Raw genomic sequence first — 23,826 nt, 5'->3', positions numbered from 1 at the left:
CCTTTAACTTCCTTGCCTTCGTCTGTCGACCAGACTCACCTTGTTGATCTCTGTTACCATCCGAAAACAGAGGAGGTCCCCAGTGGAAATCTCTTTATGCAGCTGTCTTTCCCTTGTACATTGGGACCTGGGATGGAAGGTGTTGTACAGGACTGTACCAGGCAACAGGTTTTTAAGCAGGTTCACCGACACCTGCCTATCTATTCTGTGGCCGGGAGGAGTCAGTGTACCATGCTTATACGGAGTGTAAGAGGTTGTAGCCCCTGTGTGAGTATCTGAAGGGGCTGCTGCTCAGGTTCTGGTTTCATTTCAGCCCTGCGCACCGTATATACGGGCACCCAGTGCGGAAGGTGGCGGATTGCAAGTAGGATTTACTGGTGGGCTTGCTCCTGGGCTTGGCCAAAATAGCTATTCATGGGTCTAGGCAGCAGAAAGTCAAGGACTCTGCCTGGGCTGACTGCAAGCCCCTCTTCCAAGGATACGTTCATGCCTGGCTGCCCTTGGAGAGGGAGCCCGTGGTCATTGTGGGTACAGCTGGGGTTTCTGAGAGTGGTGGGCCCCCCAGGGAATTGACTGTTTTATAGACGGTAGTAATCATATTTTAATTTGAATTTATTCACTGTCTTATAAATAATGTTTGTAATTATTGTGTAAACAAACTGTTACAGTTTTGTAAAAAAAAAAGGACTTTTTTTGTGTCCAATGTAACACTGCTATAGTGAAATGACTCAGAAGATTAATTCTTCATCATTAACCTTATCAGAATTATCTGTAGGCCTAGGCCTAGAATCCCCCTCTTCCACCTCACACCTCTTCAAAAATTACCATACTAGACTGTCTTTAGAATGAAAATTTCCCAACAATTTTCTGCTACACTGGTAGAGTTTGGGCGCTCCTGTAAGTCAGGCGGTGGCACGTAAGGGGAAGTTGGGGGAGGTAATTCGGGAGGGAGAGGCTGATGTCATAGCCCAAATTGGGTAAGTCCATTCAATGCTTGGAAAATGCACCACACTCCTCATCAGCTTAGCGTCCTTCCCTCCGTGCAATACAGCACTCATCATCAGCCTACTGTCATACCCTCCGTGCAATACAATGCTCACCAATTATCAGCCTACCGTCCTCCCCTCCATGCAATACAGCGCTCACCACTGGCTTACTGTCCTCCCCTCGTGTAATACAGCACTCACCATCAGCCTACCAGCCTCCCCTCGTGTAATACAACACTCACCATCAGTCAACCAGCTTTCCCTCCATGCAATACAGTGCGCAGCAATTAACAGCCTGTCATCATCCCCCTCCGTGCAATACAGCGCTCACCAATTATCAACGGCCTCCCCTGTCTCATGTTAAAAATTGAGAATAAACACAGTCCTATTGTGCATTGCCATACTGGGCTAAGAGACCTCAAACGAGATTGCTAACGCGACAGCTTGGTCACTAACCACCACTGCAAGGCTAGCGTGGCGTGTTGCAGGAAGTTCAAAAAACGATGCTTTTTTTTAATCACGATCTCTCACGGAACCCCAGTTGAAAAACCCTGGTGTAGACTGCTATTGGGTTTGCTTTGGGAATTCTAATTTTGTAGTTCATTTTTTAGAAATTACTTACAAGGGAAACCTCGTATCATGTCGGACCACTTATTTCAGCTGGAATATGATGTGGATGCTAGTAGTCAAAACTGCTGCTTTTTTTTTGTTGCTATTCTTTAGGCTTTTTCTCATGAGTTTTTGACTCGAGATCTTCTTTACATTTGTTCCGGTGCTGGGTCATGCAGCCACTTGCGCATACGATGGGGTATGTACAACTGATGTAAGCAATGGAATCTCTTTTTTTCAACGATGATCCTAGTGTTTCATCAACCTCATGATATCTATGCTCATCCTCCTGTACTAGTGAGAGGAAGCAATGAAGTCCAGAGTAACCACAATTCCACCAAGTTCAATTTTGGGGGGTTGTTCTGGCCACCGAAAACACTTGGGAGTCTAATCTACTTCGATGGTGAAGGAGAAGTATCGCCTGAACATTAGATAATTGGAGACTTTTTTTTGTTGATAAAAAGGTCATATTCATTTGATTCCTTTAGAGACTTGTGAATACATTCAGTTGCTTTTTGGACTTGTAGCAAGATAGAAATGGTGGCCAAGCTGTGGTGACAAATGTTCCACCCATGAAATAATTTCTTTGTAAATATTTGATTGAGCCCCTCTGAGGCAGTGATAAGCAGCAGATTGAGGGAGATCACAGAGATTCTGCTGCAGTTACTTGGCAGGGAAGTTAAATCAGTGCAATCTTAATCACAATGCATTTCAGAGTGTATATTGTATACATTTCTCTGACATTAAATTTGACCTTTGAACAATAGAAAGGGTAATCAAGGCACATGGCTGCTACACTTCTCACAGAATTTCACAGACATCAACAATGCAAGCCTTCAAGTATGTACATGGATTGTTCTATCAGAGGAACAGGTACTACAAAAATGGTGGTGTTGGGTAGCACACTAGTGAGGCAGTTGGCCCGCTTTATAGCAGTGGCCATTGGGGTTTGATTCCTACCACAGTAATGAGTTTGTATATTCTCCCCATGACCATATAGTTTCCTCTATGTTCTTGTTTCTTCACAGATTACAAAGACATACTGATTAGTGTTAGTAAGTTGACGGTATTCTATGTTGGCACCAGAAACATGATAATACTTGCAGGCTTCCCCCAGCACATCCTTGGACTGTGTTGATCATTGACGCAAGTGATTCATTTCATTGTACAAACTGATGTTTCGATATACATGTGACAAATAAAGCTAATCTGTATTATTGGACTAGTTACCCAGAAGATGGACTAACAATTCAGAGATTTGACTTCAAATTTTACCCTAGCTGCTGTGAAATTTAAATTTGGTAAATAATCGAAAATTTGGAGAAACTGTCAACTGGATTTAGTGACCAGAAACTACTGGATTGTTACTTAACAAAAAAAAAATCTGGTTCTACAATTATAAACACAAAATAATCTGCAGATGCTGGGGTCAAAGCAACACTCACAACACGCTGGAGGAACTCAGCAGGTCGGGCAGCATCCGTGGAAAAGATCGGTCGATGTTTCGGGCCGGAACCCTTCGTCAGGACTGTAGAGGGAAGGGCCAGAGGCCCTATAAAGAAGGTGGGGGGAGGGTGGGAAGGAGAAGGCTGGTAGGTTCCAGGTGAAAAACCAGTAAGGGGAAAGATAAGGGGGTGGGGGAGGGGAGGCAGGGAGGTGACCTACCACCCCACCGGCCTCCGGATCTAGCACATTATCCTCCGCAACTTCAGCCACCTTCAACAGGACCCCACCACTAAACACATCTTTCCCTTTCCACCCCTCTCCGCCTTCCGCAGGGATCGGTCCCTCCGCGACTCCCTGGTCTACACGTCCCTCCCCACGGATCTCCTACCTGGCACTTATCCCTGTAAGCGCAAGTGCTACACCTGTCCCTACACCTTCTCTCTTGCCACTATTCAGGGCCCCAAACAGTCCTTCCAAGTGACGCAACATTTCACCTGTGAGTCTGTTGGGGTCATCTATTGCATTCGGTGCTCCCGGTGCGGCCTCCTCTACATTGGTGAAACCCAACGCAGATTGGGGGACCGCTTTGTCGAGCACCTCCGCTCCGTCCGCCAAAACAAACAGGATCTCCCAGTAGCCACCCACTTCAACTCTGCTTCCCACTCCCATTCAAGTATGTCCATACATGGCCTCCTCTACTGCCATGATGAGGCTAAACTCAGGTTGGAGGAGCAACACCTCATATACCATCTAGGTAGTCTCCAGCCCCTTGGAATGAACACAGAATTCCCCAACTTCCAGTAATTCCCTCCCCCTCCCTTCCCCTATCCCTATGTCACTCTGCCCCCTCCCCCAGCTGCCAGTCGCCTCCCTCATGGTTCTGCCTCCTTCTACCACCCATTGTGTTTTCCCCTATTCTTTCTTCACCTTTCCTGCCTATCACCTCCCTGCTTCCCCTCCCCCACCCCTTTAGCTTTCCCCTTACTGGTTTTTCACCTGGAACCTACCAGCCTTCTCCTTCCCACCTTCTTTATAGGACCTCTGCCCCTTCCCCCTACAGTCCTGACAAAGGGTTCCGGCCCGAAACGTCGACCAATCTTCTCCACGGATGCTGCCCGACCTGCTGAGTTCCTCCAGCGTGTTGTGAGTGTTGCAGGTTGCATCTGTTTTTTTTTAAATCTTTCAATTTCAAATGAAACTTCAGTCATTTTTGCTTTACAATTCTTTCTTTCCTGTTTTGATTAGATGTTTCTTATGTAGCATATTAGGCTGGATACATGATAGCTAGTGGTTCTTGGGGAAAAGTTCTAGCTTGCTGCAATTTGATGACTGTTTGTATCTGACTTTCATGCCTGCACAACATGGAAATTGAGAACAAATTGGAGGTTGGAGTGTAACACCACACATGTGCTGATTTGAGGGGCTGAATGCACAGTATATCGGCCCCTCAGTTTCATAGCAGTCTTGGCTGGCATTTGTAGTGGTGACCTGGATTGAAGAATGCTAAGTGATTTGCTTTCTTTCCCTTACTGAATGATTTTAATTTTATTATTTTAATTTATTAAAGCATATAGTTATTACTGGCTTAAAATTATTTTGAGATATTTTAACAACTTTAAGTACTCCTGATTAGCAGAAACATTTATGAACTGCTTACAAAGGTTTTTAATAACACACTACTTATCAACAAGCCTTTGCGGCAGTCTAGAGGCAGGGCCTAGGGATCAGCCCACCAAAGCCTATCCCCACACTTCATAAGCTAGTGGTAACAACAAGCTCTGAAAGTGACTTGGAGTTGTGAAATTGCAAAATGGTAAATATGGTCACAGGAACAGTGTAGACAGTGAGCATGAGGAGATGACCAGTTTAACCATGATCCAGCTATTGAATCTGCTTACTCTGAGTCTGATGTTATTCAGTACATATTCTGGATTTTAATTCCTGCAGTTGTAGTGACCATTGTCTCCGATAATATAGTTTCTATACTTCAATGGCCTCTACGTATTTATTTTTCTTTGTCTGAAATCTGTATGCGTGGCTTTATACGTAATATTACATTAATCTACATTTCCGGCCCTCTGCCCTCTATCCTACATTTATCTCTCCCACAGGTGATTATCAGTAAATAAAACAAATCCAGCTGCTGTAATCATTCACAGCAAGTAGAATACGTCAAATTCCTTGCAGAGATTCTATGCATCATAAAGAATCCTTAGAATATAGTAAGAAGCAATTTTCTTTCGGGTATACAAAATGTTCAAATGCTCATTTCTTACTGACATTACTATTTAAAAATCTTGTATTCTTACCGCAACAAATGCTGTTTCCCATTGCTGTGATCCCATTTTAAGAATAGTAAGTTCTAATTATAAATGACTATTGTATTATTAACCAGCTTCACTGCTAACTCAGTCATATAAATCCTTCAATACAGGTGGCTTAACATTTTTTTCACCACCTTCTGGAGCCTTTTATTCAGCTGCAGACTTGCATTGTTCATATAGAATTAAACTTCCATTCAAATAAATTTCTAATACATTTAACTATACAGTGGCATTTTAACTTTGTACATGTAAAAGATAAAAAATGGAAGAACATAAAAATGAAAAGCAGGTGTAGGCCATTCAACCCCCATTCAGTAAAATTGCAGTTCATTATTCAAGCAATACACATAAAAGTTGCTGGTGAACGCAGCAGGCCAGGCAGCACCTCTTCCTAGAGATGCTGCCTGGCCTGCTGCGTTCAACAGCAACTTTTATGTGTGTTGCTTGAATTTCCAGCATCTGCAGAATTCCTGTTGTTTGAGTTCATTATTCAACTTGCTTTTATACCATAAAGCTTGATTCCCTTAATATATATATTTTTAAAAACTGTCATTCTGTCATGAATGTACTCTGAACCTCTACAGCCCTCATTTCCCGAGTGACAAAGATTCATTCCCTTTTGGGTGAAGAAATTTCTTCTCGTATTTGACCAAATAACTAACTCACTTTGAGGCCGTGACCTATAGTTTTGGGCACCCTAGCCAGGAAAATATAACTGTGAAGTTCTTACAGGAGTTGACAGGCTACAAACAATGAGATTCTTATTTTTCTAAACTCTAGTGAATACATGTCGAGTCCATTTAATCTCTCCTTAGACTACAGATCATTCATCCTTAGAGTACAGATCATTCATTCCATGGATCAATCAGGTGAGCCTTCACTGAACTCTAGTGCATTTTCTTGTGGTTATCTTTTTGAAGTAGGTGAAACCAGATCTGTACAAAAAACTTGCTGGCAGAAACTTTCAGTGTCTCAATTGGAGCAACATGTCTCTGCATTTGTGCTCAAATCTGTTTAGAATGAATGCCAATGTAAAATGTGTTGTTCTGTTTTTGATGTTAAGTTTCAGTGATTTATCAATTTCCAGTTATCAATTTACCTTCCAACATCTCTTTTGGACTTGGAAGGAAACTGGGAGCAGGCCAGCAGAAACTTCCACAGTCACATGAACAATATGCAAACTTTACATTGACCAGGATTGAACCCATAAAAGTTGCAACATTATCTGAGTGAGGAGTAGAAGAAAAAGACTTCAGGAGTAACCCTTGTTTAGCGGCTGTACCATAGTGAGAATAAGTAGATTTCTTTTTTATTTCCTGGTTGAGTACTGGTGCTATATTTGTGACTGTGTATACAATGCACATGTAACTTCAGTTTTTCGTGTAAAAATGCATTGATAATCTTCATACTTGTTTCTATTTAATCCATTTATGTCTCTAGTAAAATAAAATGTAATATAATCTAGATACGTGACATTGTAATTATGATCTTCTGTACCTAGGGGAAGCTGACTGCCAGGGAACGTATTCAGCTACTCCTGGATCCTGACTCCTTTGTAGAATATGATAAATTCGTTGAACACAGGTGCTCAGATTTTGGTATGGGCACGGAAGACAATAAGGTAATGTTGCAGTGTCTGGATAAGGCATGACCCATTCTCAATCTGATTGTGTTCTCATTACAAAAAGCAACAGTCTGTCTATCTTTAAATTTTGGTTTTAGGGTTAAGGAGCAATTCTTTTCAACATCTGGTCAATTGTGGTTAATGAGTATTTTAAACTGACCAGAATGTTTGTCCTGGAGTTGGCTGGTCCTGGAAAATCTTGTTGGAGGTGTGGATTTTTTTTTAAAGTCTGGTCTCCATGACTTCAGAAAAAGATTTTAGAAATAATTTCCATGACTTGAGTATAAATCAGTAGAAATTTGAAGTACTATAAAGAACCTTTTCTCCATCTGATTGTCTTTACTCTAAATTTGTTGACTTGGAGTACGTTTTTTTTGGCATCTTTGGAGTGCATGGTAGAATGAAGTGCTAAGGTAGTTCCTATAAAATGAGCAGAAGTGATTCTGTGAATCATAGCTACCCCTTTGTGGAATATGCTTGAAAGGAAATTATAGCTTAGCCTTCTGATCAGACTGTTTATGGTTCGGTGTATTCCTGACTTGGGTAGGTATCAGTAAATGATGAACAATGCTGATTGTTATGCTGATTATTTCTAGATGCACAGCAGGAAAGGAAACTTTATAAAGCGCATGTTCTTCAGATTGAACTGATTTATTTTGATGTAGGATGTGCATTTCTTTAATGAGGCAGCTAGAGAAAGAAAATAGTATTCTATAGGTTGAGTTCAAAAATACTGTGAAGGTCAATAGCAATTAAAGAATCCATCACGCTGCAAATACTGTGACAGTTGTTATTTTCTTTATCCATTCAAATGCTGAAACAGAATCTGGAGGGCTGAAGAAATGGAGTACTAAGGGCCATGGGGAGAAGGCGGGAGAATGGGGTTGATGAGGAATAAAGTCCATGATTGAATAATGGAACAGATAGAATAGCCTAATTCTGCTGTTACGTCTAAAGGTCACAATTTCTTAATGTGTTACGAGAGAGATATTGGCAACTAAACTAACTTTTCCATGTCTTGCAGTATTTAAAATGATTTTTTACTAATTAGTTTATTCTTATTTATGAATCTTTCAGTTTCCTGGTGACAGTGTGGTGACTGGTCAGGGCCAAATTAATGGGCGACTTGTTTATGTCTTCAGCCAGGTAATAATATGCATGCTTTAACTTGATATTCTTCCTAAATAGATTAAGAATCGCTAGCACTACTACTACTTTAAGAGTTCAGAACACTCGAGGGTGGATTTGATCTGGAATTCTGGTTCCTGTCAAGTTAAACATGCAGGAAGTAGTCTGTATATACCAGGTGCCTGATGGTTCTATCAGAGGAATAGTATTTTGGGAAATTGGTGTATTTACATTAGGTTGCAGATGGAAACAAGGGTACTCATTAGTTAATTTTTACGTTAATTTGTCTAATGGATATGGGAAAAAATACAATTGTTGTCACCCAATTACTCTTCTGTAGTCCAGAATGGAGTAGGTTGGCAAAGTTGCATTAATGCAAAACAACAAATGGTAATGTTTTTCTTTTTAGCTCAAATGAAGGAAGCATGAAACCTGATCAAAAGAATAGAAATGAAAACTAAAATAAATGCTCTCATTGGTATCTGTCTTTCTTATTTGGAAGTACAACAAAGGTGACTACCTTTTTGAGAATTTGCAAGCTTAGACTTAATTTTTTTTCTCCTTTTTATCTGACAGTAACCTACACATTCAAATTCAGGTCCCTCTCCAGGTTTCAACAGGGCTCTGTTTCTAAGAACTGTTTGTAAATGGAAATCAAAATAAAAATATTGGCTAACCAAAGGCAAGGTGTAGTTAAACCAGGGCATTTTAATCACTTGTTTGGATATTGCTGCAAACTGAGTTCCCATACACCAGAAGATTCCTGCGGCAGCTGGCAAATCTATCCCACTGGTGTAACAAATGCTTGTTCATATGCACAGTAGCTATGTAAGTTGAGTGTTTGTAATTTGAGGAATTCCTGTATCCAAATGGTTTTGCACATTATGGCTGAGGGTTAAGGGTGGGGGAGCTGGGGTCCCCAAAAAAAAGATTTTGTACTGTAAACTCCTGTCCTGCCCAAGAGCTTGTCATGACATAAGTGCATTTTTAGACTAATGCTGTTTTTTGTTGGAAGAATGAAGGATTGAGATTTGTATTGATGAAATTTGATGGCAGAGTGTGCCATGTGCCTTTTTTTTTGAGGGGATAGAAGGTTTTCAGTGGTAAAGGAAGGCATTGAGCTTGTGGCTAGGCATGAAAGCAAATTTAAATTTATCGTGTCTGGTTACATAAGCTTCCTACCAGTGCAATTGTATTGCCAGCATAGCTTTGAATACATCCTTAATGATATAACATGCCAGTCTGTAGCTCTTGAGTTTCATCTTTGCTGTATGTTGATGTGTAATGATTGTCATGAGATGAAAAAGGATTGGAGCTTTTGCCTTGGGTCAGGGTATTTCCTTGGGTTATGGAGACTGGGGGAAAGGAGAAAGCATCAGAAAGTGTTTGCAAATGGAGATGAAAAATTCTGGTCATTGAGAATGTTGTATTGATAAGGTACAAGCCATGGATTTTGGTTCAGAATGGTTCTGCATTAGATGCCAAAAAGTTGCAAGATAAGTAAGGCAATTATCTATTTTCTAACTATGCTCCCAAGCCTTGGAAGTTCTGAACTTACATGGAAGAGCAAGTGAATATCTACATATATGTCCACTGCAGCATTAAAATTCGTTTCCCTGAAACGAATGGAAATGAGACCCTCTCCAATCGATTAAAAAGGCATGAATTGTCACACTTACGTACATGGGTTTCTTGAAGAAAAACAATTGGTATCCTAAATTTTTTAATATAGGCAAAAATCTTATTTTTTTCATGGGGTGATTTAGCCCTTTCATGTTAAAACTAAGTAAACTAATACTTTGATCCATTTTAAAACTATTTATAAGAAAGTTTAAAATAGCAATCAGAGAAATGTATATTAAACCCTAATAATTAACCTTGAGATATATTAGCTAAACTACATAATTGACTAGATTCCCAAATCAGCTTCAAGAAAAAAGAACTCCCCATCCTCCTCCCTCCTGCCAAAGAGAGAAAATCGGTCAAAGAACAACCACTATCTACCCCCACTGAAAACATCCCCTTAGAAAGCCTGTTGGAACCACTCCAAAGAATTCAAGGTTATTTACTGTTCCAACCAAGACTAAATAATACACAGTAAAAAAAAAACAAGCTTAGACAGGTTTATCAAACAGAGCGATTATTCATATTGAAAAATATTAAACAGTCATTTTAATATATAGTATTTCTGTTTTTGCAAGATTTTTAATCTATTCAATATATGTATACAGTCATTTTTTTGAGTCTAAAAATTCTTGCGCCTGCTCCTTCGTACAAAACCATTTAAATAATCCATCTTCCATTGTGATTCTCAGTCGAGCCGGAAAACAAAGAGAAGGCTTAAAATTCTGGCTGTATAGCTCCGCCATAACTTTTTTAAACTTAACCACGTTCTGCCATAACTTCTGATGAAAAATCTTCAAAAATACGAATCTTCTGACCTTGGTAGTCAATCATACCTTTTCCACGGGCATCATGAATCAGACGGTCCTTTATTCGAAATTCATGGAAACATATAATGACTGATCTTAGTTTTGATTTTGAAGTCGATCCGTAGATAAGCGATCTGTGAGCACGATCAATCAAAGGCAGAGACTTTATAATATCAGGGAATAATTCCATCAAAAGGTTTGCAAAGAATTCTTTAGGATTATCTCGTTCCATTTGCTCTTTAAGTCCCAAGATTCGTGAGTTGTTTCTCCTACTTCTGTTTTCCAAATCAATAATCTTCTGTCTCAGTATTTCGTTGGACTTGAATTGTTTTTCATACAGCTTTTGCAACTCATCCATTCTCTCGTCCAGTATAGTAATAACCTCTTCATGTTCATTTATCTTCTTATCGTGCTCGGTTAGAGTTGCTTGAATATCGTCTAATTTCACCTATTTGTTTAATTTCAGCGCTGATTTGTTGCAAATCAGCCGACACTTCTTTTCTGAGCTGTTGAAACTCCTCAGTAAGCTTTTGAATTGAGCCTGTAATAGCTTCCAAAGCTGCTTTGGTAGTCATAGTAATATAATAACCCGTCTAACAGTAGTATTTCAAAAGGTTGGAGACAAAAGTAAGTAAGTTAGGAGCACCAGCAGAGAGCTGTTACTCCATTAGCGGCCACCAGGCAAATCCCATGTTCCAGTTCTTAAACTACACAACTATCTGTATTGAACCTGTTAGCTTTTCTGAATTGTAGGACAGTTAGTACCAGTTGAGCAAAAATTTATTTCTACTATTGTGGATTAAATATTTAAAAAACCACTTTATTCTGTTTGTAACAAACTCTATTCACTAGCACTCCAGTTTTCACCCTGGTAATTGTTTGCAATTAAATCAGAGTGTTTACACTCTGACCTCATGACTTTTGGACCCTGAATATGCCATCACCAGGACAATCTTTTACCCCTCTGAATCATTTCCATGCTGAGGGTTACCTGATGAATCCTACATCTTTGCTATATCTACCTCTGGACATTATTACTCCATTGTTCCTCTGGCCATCTTCCTTTGTTTCATACTCCATTAGCCAAGGTGATGCAATACTCTGCCTTATTCTGTTGTTTACCATGTATCTACACCCATGTAGTCTTCTCTACAATTTAAAATTCATCTTTTATTTTTAAACCTTGTGGATATGCCTTTCCTAATTTCTAACCTGTTCCAGTCCCCATTATTTTCAGATATCTGTGCTCTTTTAATTCTATTGTTTTGCCTATTTCCAAATGTAATTGCTCTGTGGCAGCTGTGCTTTCAGCTACCAAGACTCTTTGTGCTTTCAGCTACTAAGACTCTTAAGGTCCATTACTCCTGACTCCACACCACCCCAAACCGCCAAACATATCTGGCTCACTATATCTCTTAAGAGCTCCTCAAAACCTACCCTTTTGTTCAAACAATGTAATCTGATATTAATTTTTGTCTCTGAGTGATATCTATTTTTTAAGATACTTTGTTAAAAGTGCTACTTTGAAACAAATTGTCGCAGTTAATCCCTGCTTACAAAACTTATTTTTTGACATTCTTGTTCATACACTAAGGCAAATATTTCTTTTAAAAGTTTTTAAATATAGGTGAAATTGCATCAGTATCTAAACTTTGTACAACATTAAAAGCAAATTAATTTCACCTTTTATGAAAACCAATGTATTTTCCATTTATCCAATGCATTTACAATACTTACAATAATTTTATTTACTTTTTGCCAGGACTTTACAGTCTTTGGAGGAAGTTTGTCAGGAGCTCATGCACAAAAAATTTGTAAGGTAAAGTGATAAGTGTGTAGAAGTTGTATTCTGAATTGTTAACGCCCTTAAGTAAAGAAACTGCTCTTACGACTGCAAGTAAGATGAGCTACACAGATAGTTATTCCCATAACTGAGCAATGAACATGTTCAAGTTATTTATGATCTAAAATTCAGTTAAGTCAAGGCAGTATATGATAAGTGATAATTTAGGTCTTACTCTGTTTTGCTTTCCTTGTTCCCAACCACAACTCCAAGATTGCTTAGATTCACTTTCTGCAAGTAGGTGCTGCATGTTTTCATACATAATTTATAAATTGGGAAAATCTAACTACACAAAATCTTTCAAAAAGCAAAGAACCATAAGAGTCTGGGCAGAGTCTGCTCACCATTCAATCATGGCTGATTTATTTTCCCCTCTTAACCCGCTTCTCCTGTAACCCTTGACACCACGACTAAACAAGAACCTGTCAACTTCTTCTCTTAATATACCCAGTGACTTGACGTCTACAACCATCTGTGGGAATCGTCTGACTCACTGCTCTCTGCCTAAAAAAAAAAGTCCTCATTTCTGTTCATTTTTGTTTCCCTGTATTTTGAATCTGACTGCTCCACTGTTGGAAGCATCCTGTCCATGTCCTTTCTATCTAGACCTATCAATGTTCAATAGGTTTCAATGAGATCCTCATTCTTCTTAACTCTAGTGAGTACAAGCCTGGAACCATTAAGTACTCCTCATACATTAACCCTTTCATTCCTGGGATCATTCTCATGAACCTCCTCTGGACCCTATCCAATGCCAGCACATCCTTTCCTCGATATGAGTCCGAAAATAGCTCGCAATACTCCAGATGTGGTTTTCCCAATGTATTATAAAGCCTCAGCATTATATCCATGCTTTTACTGTATATTCTAGTTCTCTCAAAATGACTGCTAATATTCCATTTGTCTTCCTTACTAGTGACTCAATCTGCAAGTTAACCTTTAGGGAATCCCTAATTTGTGCCCCTTTAGAAAACAGTCTACGCCTTTATTCCTTCTATCAAAGTGCCTGGCCATACACTTCCCTATACTGTATTCCATTTGTCACATTGTCCGTTTTTCTAATCCGTTTTAAGTCCTTCTGCAGACACCCTGCTTCCTTATCACTACCTCTGCCTCAACCTATCTTTGTATCATCGCATACTTGGCCAGAGAGCCATCAATTCTGTCATGTAGTTCATTAACATATAACATGAAAAGTAGTGGACCTAACACCAACCCCTGTGGAACACCCCTAGTCACTATCAGCCAACCAGAAAAGGGCCCACTGTTTGCCAGGAGAGGTCTGCAGGAAATATCTGCTACTGAGATTACATGCATCCATAATAAATAAGAGGGCAGATGTAACCTTTAAATGTAAACGTTGGACCATCAGTTTTAACACAGATTGATAAATCAATATGCTTACTTTCTAGATTATGGATCAGGCTCTCTTGGTGGGAGCTCCAGTTATAGGTCTGAATGACTCTGGAGGGGCACGTATTCAGGAGGGTGTCGAGTCCTTGGCTGGCTATGCTGATATTTTCCTGGTGAGACTAGCAATGTGCAATAAAAAAACTCAAAAGATGATAGCATTCATTTTTGTTTACTTTTGTGTTTTAATTGGATTTTAATTTGAATGCCGACAGAATGGAAGAAAAAAAGAGATGATACTTGTTTCATTTCCAATACGATAAGACAATATTTTTATTCTGTACACAGATTTTACCTGCAATTATTAGGTGAATCATTTGTAAATTCAAGGATAATTGTCCTTATCAATAAAAGATCCATGGATTACTTGCTCTCAAATGATACATGATTTAGTCAGGATAAAAGTTTTATAATACAATATAGAGGTTTTGCTGATAATATGGATCTATATTGCAATGAACTGCAAAGAATAAGCTTTGTTTAGTCAGGAAATTTTTTGTTTTATATTTGTTTGCCACTTTTGTAATCCAGGTGAGAAGCGTAGACTCCTTTAACATAGTTTAATTTGTTTTCAACATAATGTGATACTTGCATATTTCCAAAATTACTCAATTCTCATATATAACATTATCCTGCCACTATTGCCCCACCCCAGAAAAAAAACTGAAGGATTGGAATGCCATAGCAGTTCACTGGAATTTTCAGAATCGGGGTTTGTTATCACTGACCTATATAGTGAAATCTGTTCTACAGTGTAAGGCATAATAATTATTCTAAGTGCCAAAGAGAAATAGCGAGGTTGTCAATAAAGGTTGACTTACACGAAAAGGAATTTTCTTGTGACTTTTGGTTTCCCTTTAGTTCACTGCTGGGTTTTGGAAGCCAACTATATAGTCATGTTTCTATCATACTTTGGCTTTGAGTTTTTGGCTATACCATGATCTCTTTCAAAATACATTTAAAGATCAAAGTACAGGTCGACTTTCACTAATCCGACTACCTGTAATCTGATTCCTTCGATAATCCGCACTGGTTTCAAATTTTCCATGCAACTGTAATTTCAAATTTTCCGGGCCACTCTACCAATCTGTTGTGCATTGTTTTAGTTGCGCTAGATCTGTTCACATGTTAGCACGCTCTTGTAAGCATAGACAGGCGATTCCTGCTTGTTTTCCTGCATTTATTACTGTAATATCATTTGCATGAGGCGCGGCCGCCTGGCACCCGCCCGTTTCACCCACCAGCGGCGGGGAGCTGGTGTGCACTGGGCCGGTCCACCTTCTGGCCCGCCTGCCGGCAGTCGCGCACTGCCAACCGGCATCGCCCGGCCGGCGCTCCGTTCTCTTCTGCCTACGACCTCAGATCAGACGTGGTGACCCGCTGAATTTAAGCATATTACAAAGCGGAGAAAAAGAAACTAACGAGGATGCCCTCAGTAACTGCGAGTGCAATGTAGTCTTTGCTATCGCTTAGCTCACGCTTGAGTGCTGGTAGTGGGTGCACTTTATTTTTTGCCGGTGGGGAGGGGGGATTGTTGTTTGCTGCCACTTACACGCGGGAAGGAGGGGAGCGGTGGGGGGAACTTAGGGGTACTAACATTTAACTGTCGTTCATTCTTTGGGGCACTCCTCTGTTTTCATAGATGGTTGTGAAGAAAAAGCATTTCAGGATGTATATTGTATACATTTCTCTGACATTAAATGAACCTTTGAATCCTTTGATATCTTAAAGCTATGATGAGGCGGTTAGCTATTGCTTAATGTGATCCTTCTGTAATTCGGCATTTTCACTAATCCGGCACTCCTCAGGTCCCAATGGTGCCGGATTATAGAAGGTCAACCTGTACATTTACATTTATTATCAAAATATGTATCATATACATTGTACAACCTTGATATTCGGCTTCTTCAGGCAGGCACAAAGCAAAGAAACGCCTATAGAACCCATTTAAAGAAATACCCCGCGTAACAAAACCTCAAATGTGCAAAAAAAATCAAATCATGCAGACAACAAAAAGCAAACAGATAACACATGGAATGTTAAACATCAAACAGCAGCGTCTCCTAAAGTGAATCTACAGCCACGAGGCACTGAGGCAAATGACGCCAGTCAAGGAGCCAATAGCCGCGGCCTCAGCCACTGAGTTAGTCAGTTCAGCACTCTTGTCAACGGCTGCAGATTCAGCTCCGTGCTGAAGCACCTTGATTAAATTGCACAAATAGTAAAGCATTTGCACAAATGTCCAGCACTGAGGACATTAAACATAAAACCGTAGCGGAAATTGAGTCCACGGCACGAGCTACAGAGATGATCGAACCTTGTAGCATGGGAACCAGGACTCTGGCACCTTCTGCTGACAGCAGCAAGAGGGAGACTGGTCAAACACGGGTAGATGGCATTGGACACCCATTTGTTTCCCACTCTGGTCCTCTTCAATTTTAATCTCGCTTGATACTTTACATAGCCTCCCCCAGCAATGGCTGGAGCTGCACTCAATCCCCAAGGAGATCGCAGAAGCGTCATATCGTGTAGTTGGCTCAAAAATACATTCTTAAAACGGAAATTGCAGGCTGCAATCAACTACAGTTTAGAAGAATAAGAAGAAGTATATTTAGCAGAAGAAGAGTATCCAGTAGTTTTGTAAGCTCCCTGCACAATGTCGCCTTTCATCACTGGCGCCATCTTACCTGATGTTATGAAAATAACATTTTTGTTATTAATCTATGAAATGTATAATGTATTAACTAAAAATGCCAGTTTTATAGCATTAAGCTAGCTATTCCAATATGCCTTCTTTTTTTGTATGCTGCCAGTTGTGTAATGTTTTTAGATTGATACAGTAAATCAGCTTGTCTGTGAAATATTCTTTATGTAAGCATTAATGGCTACTTAGCTGAACAATATTTGAATTATCTTGCTTGATGAACAGCTGCCTTATAGACTGTATTCCAGAAGTAATGCAATAACAAACTGTGTTTTTGATATTTTGCAGAGAAATGTATTGACCTCTGGAGTCATTCCCCAGATCTCCCTTATTATGGGTCCTTGTGCAGGAGGCGCTGTCTATTCACCTGCCTTAACTGACTTTACATTTATGGTGAAGGTAATTGCATTAATTAGTGATTCAATTGCAGAAATCCTTTGTTTTGTATTCTGCCAAGAAATCCTCTCAACTGCTTGGAATTAGCTCAATGCTGCAATATATTTTCTGGATAGGCTTAAGTAAACAAAAGTTATTCTGAGAGAAGGAACGAAAAACTATGCACATAATACTGGATGTGCAGCTCAGTAGCCCAAAGAACAGTTACATCTGGCTGCTGTTTTCTGCAATCTGGTTCCTTTGAATGCCCATGAACATGTTTTAATTCAAGGAAAAGTATGCCTTTTGAAAGGAAAACTCCAGTTCTGTTTCAGTTTGTAATGGTGGAAATCATTGAGCAGCAGAAGAAGCACTTAAAAATAATTGATGGCTAATGTGTAATTTTGGAAATTCCTACTTTCCTTCCCCCACCATCCTGTTGTGAAAGTTACATTAACAAACAAAATTGATTTGTCAATGTCCACTTTTCAGAGTTAGTGTTATTTCATTTTTAAAAAAATCATACATCCACAGGTCATGCTTTTATATCAGGCAGTTATATAGTGCTATATATAACTATAGTCATATAGTTAAATAGTGTGGTAGTTAACACTATTTTTATAGTGCTAGCGAATGGGGTTCAGTTCCCACTGCTGTCTGTGAGGTGTTTTTATGTTCTCCCTGTGACTGCATGGGTTTTCGCTGGTTACTCCAGTTTCTTACCACATTCCAAAATGGGTTAGTTGTGCCCGTGCTATGTTGGCACTGGACATGTGATGACACTTGGAGGCTGCCTCAGCACATCTTCGGACTATGTTGGTCGTTATGCAAACAATGCACTTCACAAAATGTTTCAATGTACATGTGACAAATAAAGCTAATCTTTAAACCTTTGTAAATCATTATATTTAAAATCAATATATCCATAAGCTGCAGTCATTTCTGTGGTATATAAAATCAAATTTGTTTTCTAAATGTACCACATTTGCAAAACAGTTTTAGTGAGGAGGCATTAGATTGTAGTCCCTCATCCCAACTCCAAACATCAACCAGGATCTCTGAGAAAGCGTCATGTTGTCTTGAATATATCTCTCAAAATCTACCTTGGATGATACAGCTCAAGGTCTTGGATAGTTCCTTATGTCACAAATCAGAGCAGATTTTGGAAAGACCACAGGACTGCTTTCACTGAGTTGAAAGACTTCCATCAGAAATTGATGTTTGTTCTGTTATGTATCACTGGAAACAACCTGTAGGACAGAAAGACCAACATGTTCTGTTGCAGCTCCTTGCATGTAAAGGGTACTGCAGAAGGACACGGGTGATGATCTCATAACTTTTGCAGGCTTGTGGGCTGCTTATAGTGAATGCTGTAATACTTGGTGGTGTTCCGTAGGGGTTGGTGTTGGGGCCACTTCTTTTTATGCTGTACATCAATGATTTAGATGATGGAATAGATGGCTTTGTTGCCAAGTTTGCAAATGATATGAAGATTGGTGGAGGGTCATGTAGTGTTGAGGAAACAGGTAGGCTGCAGAAGGACTTGGACAGATTATAAGAATGGGCAAGAAAGTGGAAAATGAAATACAATGTTGGAAAATGCGTGGTTATGCACTTCAGTAGAAGAAATAAATGTGCAGACTATTTCCTAAATGAGGAGAAAATCCAGAAATCTGAAATGCAAAGGGGTTTGGGAGTCCTTGTGCAGAACATCCTAAAGGCTAACTTGCAGTTGAGTCGGTGGTGAGGAAGGCAAATGCAATGTTAGCATTCATTTCAAGAGGTCTAGAATACAAGAGCAGGAATGTGATGCTGAGGCTTTGCAAAGCACAGGTGAGGCCTCACCTGGAGTATTGTGAACAGTTCTGGGCTCCTCATCTAAGAAAAGATGTGCTGGCATTGGAGAGGGTTCAGAGGAGGTTCATAAGGATGATTCCGGGAATGTAAGAGTTATCTTGCGCTGGAATTTAGAAGGTTGAGGGGGGATCTCATTGAAGCTGTTTGAATGTTGAAAGGCCTAGACAGATGTGGCCCATGGTGGAAGAGTCTAGGGTAAGAGGGCACAGCCTCAGTATAGAGGGGCGTTCATTTAAAACAGAGATACAGAGGACTTTCTTTGGCCAGAGGGTGGTGAATTTGTGGCTGGTGAATTACCACAGACAGCTGTGGCGGCCAGGTCATTGGGTGTATTTAGGAGAGAGCTTGAATGGTTCTTGATTTGACACAGCATAAAAGGTTATGGGGTGAAGGCCAGGGAGTGGGGCTGAGGCAGGGAAAAAAGAATCAGCCATGATTGAATGGTGGAGCAAACTTGATGGGCCAAATGGCCTAATTCTGCTCCTATGTCTTATGGGCATATGAACAGAGAATTTAGCAAGTTCTAGAGATTTTTGTCAGTCTTTTGCTGTTACCTTTGTGTTCTTTTTCACCTCCTTCAAAATTGTATGTTGTGATCTTTGCAGGACCCCCACTCCTAGAGAGAACAACAAAAGTAGTGAATTTCCTCCATTTGTAGACTATTTCTCCTACTGTGGACTGATGAACACTCAGGTCTTTAGAAATACTTTTGTAGCCTTTTCCAGCTTCATGCATCTCTGCAATTCTTCTAAGGTCTAATAAAAGTTGTTTCGATCGAGGTATGGTGCATATAAACAGTTCTTTCTTGAGAAGTTCTGGCTCTGTCAGTTACCTGACTTTGTAATTCTTTTTGCTAGGGCAGGGTACCTCTGCAACCCACACCATCAATCTCATATCATTGATTGGAACAGCCGACTCCAATTAGCTTTTGTAGAAGACATCACCCCAGAGGTTCACATACTTCTTTGAACCTGCGCTGTGATTGTTTAAATGGTTACTCTGTATTGATGAGAAGTACAATTGTTTGTATTATTATGTACCCTGTGACAGGTTAATGAACCAGCAGAAATGAAAAACACTTTGGAGTCTGGTATTGCTATTAACTAATGGTATTTATTAGTAACTACACAATACTGTAAAAAAAAAAAATCAGATATATCAAACAGGTTAGCAATGATTATATATACGTGAAAATATAAAAACCAAGATTCTTCAAGCTTAGGGGTGAATGGATACAGTCTTACGGTGATGAGTAAAGTTCAGTTCAGTTCGTGGTATTGAGTTGAGTAGTGATGGAGCAAGAGAGAGGTGTTTAGTTCTTCAGGTGAGCTGATACCATCGATCTTCCCATTGTCCTCCGAAACTTCCAAGTTAGCCAGACTTGACCAACTTAAGAGCACCGTCTTCAGGCGTGGGTTAGACACTCTAGTGTCACATGATCAGCAACAATGAATTATGAATTGAGGCAGGTTTTATAAACAAACATAAACATTTATTAAACTCTGCTCAATAATAGCAAGAAGTATTTAAACGACTAACATAACCAGAAGTTAACTGCTATATGGCAACTCTGGAACAGTTCTTAAAAGGGTAAATGCGAAAACAGTTCTTAAAATGGTAAATTCAAACCCAGTCTTAAAATGGTAAATTCGAAAGTCCCAGTGAGTTACACAGTAAATAAGAAGAGACTTCTCTGGAAACAGATTTCTTCGAAGACATGACGTTACTGCTGATTCTCCAAAGGTTCGCGACGAAGGAAATAATATGGCTTAAAGGAACTGACCTTTTCCTGGCGCGTGAACACTGCACAACTTCCCCGCTCTTGCATACAGGTCTGTATCTCAGATGCAGGCCACTATATTATGAACAAATTCTCAATAAGGTTGATACTTTATAAAGCCGCTGAACGACTCCAACTTTATTCCGATCCTTCAGGTTCCCATCCTTTAATAAAGGGAAAATTACAGATACACCAACAAAGCTGACAGCGATTAGTGAAACTGCCGGCACAACAATTCTACCTTACAAAAGGAAGTAAAACTCCGTTTTAAAACGAAACTGCATCATAAAACGAATACGCAGCATAACGGAGTAACTAACGAAGCAAACAACTCAACTGAAACTAACTGTGTCACCGGGGTTTCCCTTCATATACCTATTGAGAACAGGTCATCATGTGACCTCACACTGGCAGAAAAATGACATCATGTGACCTCCGCAAGACCATTACATTATGCTCATAAGACAGTCACAAGATACCCACGGGGTATGTAACACCAGTGTACTCCACAAGGCCGCTCTTTCATGCACTAATAATCACTGATCGATCTCTCGGAATCGATCCTCAGTCCCGCACTCATGGGCACCTAAAAAGGATAGTGGTAACTTCACCACACCTTAGTGCATCTGCATGTCCCCTGTGAAACAAGCAATTACGCTGGTTTAAATACTGTTGTGCTGAACAGCAGCTGTCCATCAAGTAGCTCCTCCCTTCTCTCTGTGTAGGATCTCAAAAGCTGACAGTGTCCTTGCAGAAATACCAATCAAACTCTGAGCAGTCTCTCTCCCTCCCCCTCCCCCCCCCAGGATCCCGTCACACCTTCCTCCTTTTAGGAAAAATTTTGATGTAGGCAAAATTTTTAGTTTAACTGTAGATTACAAGGTTTGAAACAATACATGTATAATTATCAGATAACAGAACAAAACGTGTACAACCTCTTAACATAACATCTGGATAAACAATCAGCTATAATGTTGTCAGTACCTTTCACATGTTTTATTTTCAGGTCATATTCTTGCAAGATCAGACTCCAGTTTAATAACCTATTCTTATCTTTCATCTTAGAAACACTAACGGATTGTGATCCATGTAAACCACAAGTGGTTTCTCGAAATTTCAAAACATAACCCAACACACTGACACACATTTTCAGATCAGACCACTGTTCTCTGAGCAAGGTCAAAGGTCCTTTGGGCCTGTGACCAAAAAGAAGCTCAAACAGATTAAACCCCAGTGTTTCTTAAATTCAATCCCTAACAGCAAATAAGAGTAGGGGGACCCCCTCATCCCAGTTTTTTCCATTTTCTACACAATATGTTTTAATCATGGTCTTAAGAGTGGAATTGAACCGTTCCAAGGCTCCCTCAGACTCTGGGTGATATACAGATGACACAATGTGCTTAGCTCCCAGCTCAGAAACTATTTGCTGGAATGTTCTCGAAGTAAAGTTACTACCCTGGTCAAATTGAATTTCTTTGGGCAGACCTACCAGTGTGAAAAACTTACTGAGTGCTTTTACCACAGTCTTGGCCTGGATGTTTCCAAGAGACACAGCTTCAAGGAACCGAGACGCAGCACACATAATTGTTAACAAGTATTGATGACCAGCTGCAGTCTTTGGCAGTGGGCCTACACAATCCACTATGACTTGGGAAAATGGTTCACCAAAAACAGGTATCGGTTTAAGTGGTGCTACTTGAATAAACTGGTTAGGTTTCCCCTCAACCTGGCAGGTATGGCAAGTCCTTCAAAAATTCACAACATCCTTTCTTAAATTAGGCCAGTAGAATTCCTTCATAATCCTGTTCACTGTCTTTCTCACTCCAAAATGTCCACCTAAAGGCATACTATCAGCCATGTTTAAAAACTCAGCCCTGTAAACTTCCAGAACCACTACCTGGTGTTCAATAGCCCAATCCTCACTTGCAGGCACAGTGGCCGGTTTCTACTTCATCATTGACACCCCATCCTTTAGATAATATCCCATTCTCTCTGAACCTCCTCTTCTGTGAGAGCTGCCTCCTTTAAAGCCACCATTTCAGAATCTCGATTCTGTTCCTCTATAAATTCCTTCCTCGATAAGGACAAACCTTTCTCATCAACCTTACTCTACAAATCCTGTTGTAACATGGAAGGTAGAGAAGTCTGTGACAAATCATCATGATTTAAACCCCCGGTTTTGCTATCATGGACCTCAGCAGACTTTCTGTGTGGATCATTAGCAGCAGCTTTGCTCGTTAGCTGAACTGCTGAATAAACATCACCTTGAATAGGTGTCAACCTCCCCCCAATGTTTACTAAACTCAGCACTATCACCAGACTTACAAAAACCATGTGTATATTGTGAAAAATGCCAAACAATCCATTTATTTTATTCCTACAACCTTTATCTCATACTGTCTCCATAGTAATCTCTTTAAGCGGCCTATCAAAACCAAAACAATCCCTCTTCTCCACATCACAATCGTGAAAAGCAACATCACAACCTTGAAGGTGTTTACATCCAAATTTTAAAACAAAAATTCAACAGAGTGGCACATACTTCTTCAGCAGGCCCTTGTCCTGCAAGCAGGGTCAAAGGTCACAAAACCAATCCAACCTTCTCAACTACTTTATTCAAAAGTCCAGAAACAACACTTGCCTCAATATCTTCAGTAACATTCACCTCACCAATTTTAATCCCATCACTAACTTTTAGAACACTGTCTAATACAAGTCACTGAGAATCCTCAGTTTCCACTGGTACCAAGGTTAACCCCTTATTCACTGAACCAAGACCATCTGACACAAAAGGAATGCATTCCTTTTCAACCAAGTCCTACACCTCAGACCGTAACTGAGCTTCAACATAAGGTTCAGTACCCTGTGGAATCCACAGGTACTTAAACAACCTGAACACAGGCAATCGGGACAGCTGCCTCTTCTGGGCTTTCATCACTTCCCCAGTTTCAAATTCAAGGTCACCTCGAACGTCCCAGCTACTCTCTGGGAAACTCATCTGGAGTAAACTCATCCTCGTGGGTTAAAACAATCTCTTCTGCTGTCTTAGCAGACCCCCGCAGGGTAGCGGCATCCTCTTCATCTTAGTATGCCCTTATGTCATCGGGAACACAACTTTTTAATTCTTCAATCAACACAAGCTCTTTCGAGCTGTATAAATCATCAGGGTCCAACACTGGACCTCCCAGCTGCCACATCTCCCTCTCAAACTCTCTGTCTTTCTGCCTGTTCTCTCTATCTGTCTGCCTCTCTACCCTCATGGACCCTCTGCTTTTCTGCTTCATCAGCCTCAGTAAGTACTTTGCCTT

At 40.1% G+C, this 23,826-nt stretch overlaps 1 protein-coding gene across 2 annotated transcripts in view; it reads left to right on the top strand.

The window, feature by feature from the left end:
* The window catches only part of pccb (propionyl-CoA carboxylase subunit beta), a 91,045-nt gene that overhangs the window by 28,371 nt on the left and 38,848 nt on the right, over positions 1-23,826 (top strand). For both annotated transcript variants that reach the window (XM_063046035.1, XM_063046034.1), the window contains exons 2-6: positions 6,867-6,986; positions 8,067-8,135; positions 12,312-12,368; positions 13,805-13,918; positions 16,795-16,905. In XM_063046035.1, the coding sequence (XP_062902105.1) occupies positions 6,966-6,986; positions 8,067-8,135; positions 12,312-12,368; positions 13,805-13,918; positions 16,795-16,905 (372 nt within the window). In that variant the 5' untranslated portion in view covers positions 6,867-6,965. The remainder of the gene's footprint in view (positions 1-6,866; positions 6,987-8,066; positions 8,136-12,311; positions 12,369-13,804; positions 13,919-16,794; positions 16,906-23,826) is intronic.

Source organism: Mobula hypostoma, chromosome 4 (genome assembly GCF_963921235.1).
Source record: "Mobula hypostoma chromosome 4, sMobHyp1.1, whole genome shotgun sequence".
Classification (NCBI taxonomy): Eukaryota; Metazoa; Chordata; class Chondrichthyes; order Myliobatiformes; family Myliobatidae; genus Mobula; species Mobula hypostoma.
This window is presented reverse-complemented; position numbering and strand designations above follow the sequence as displayed.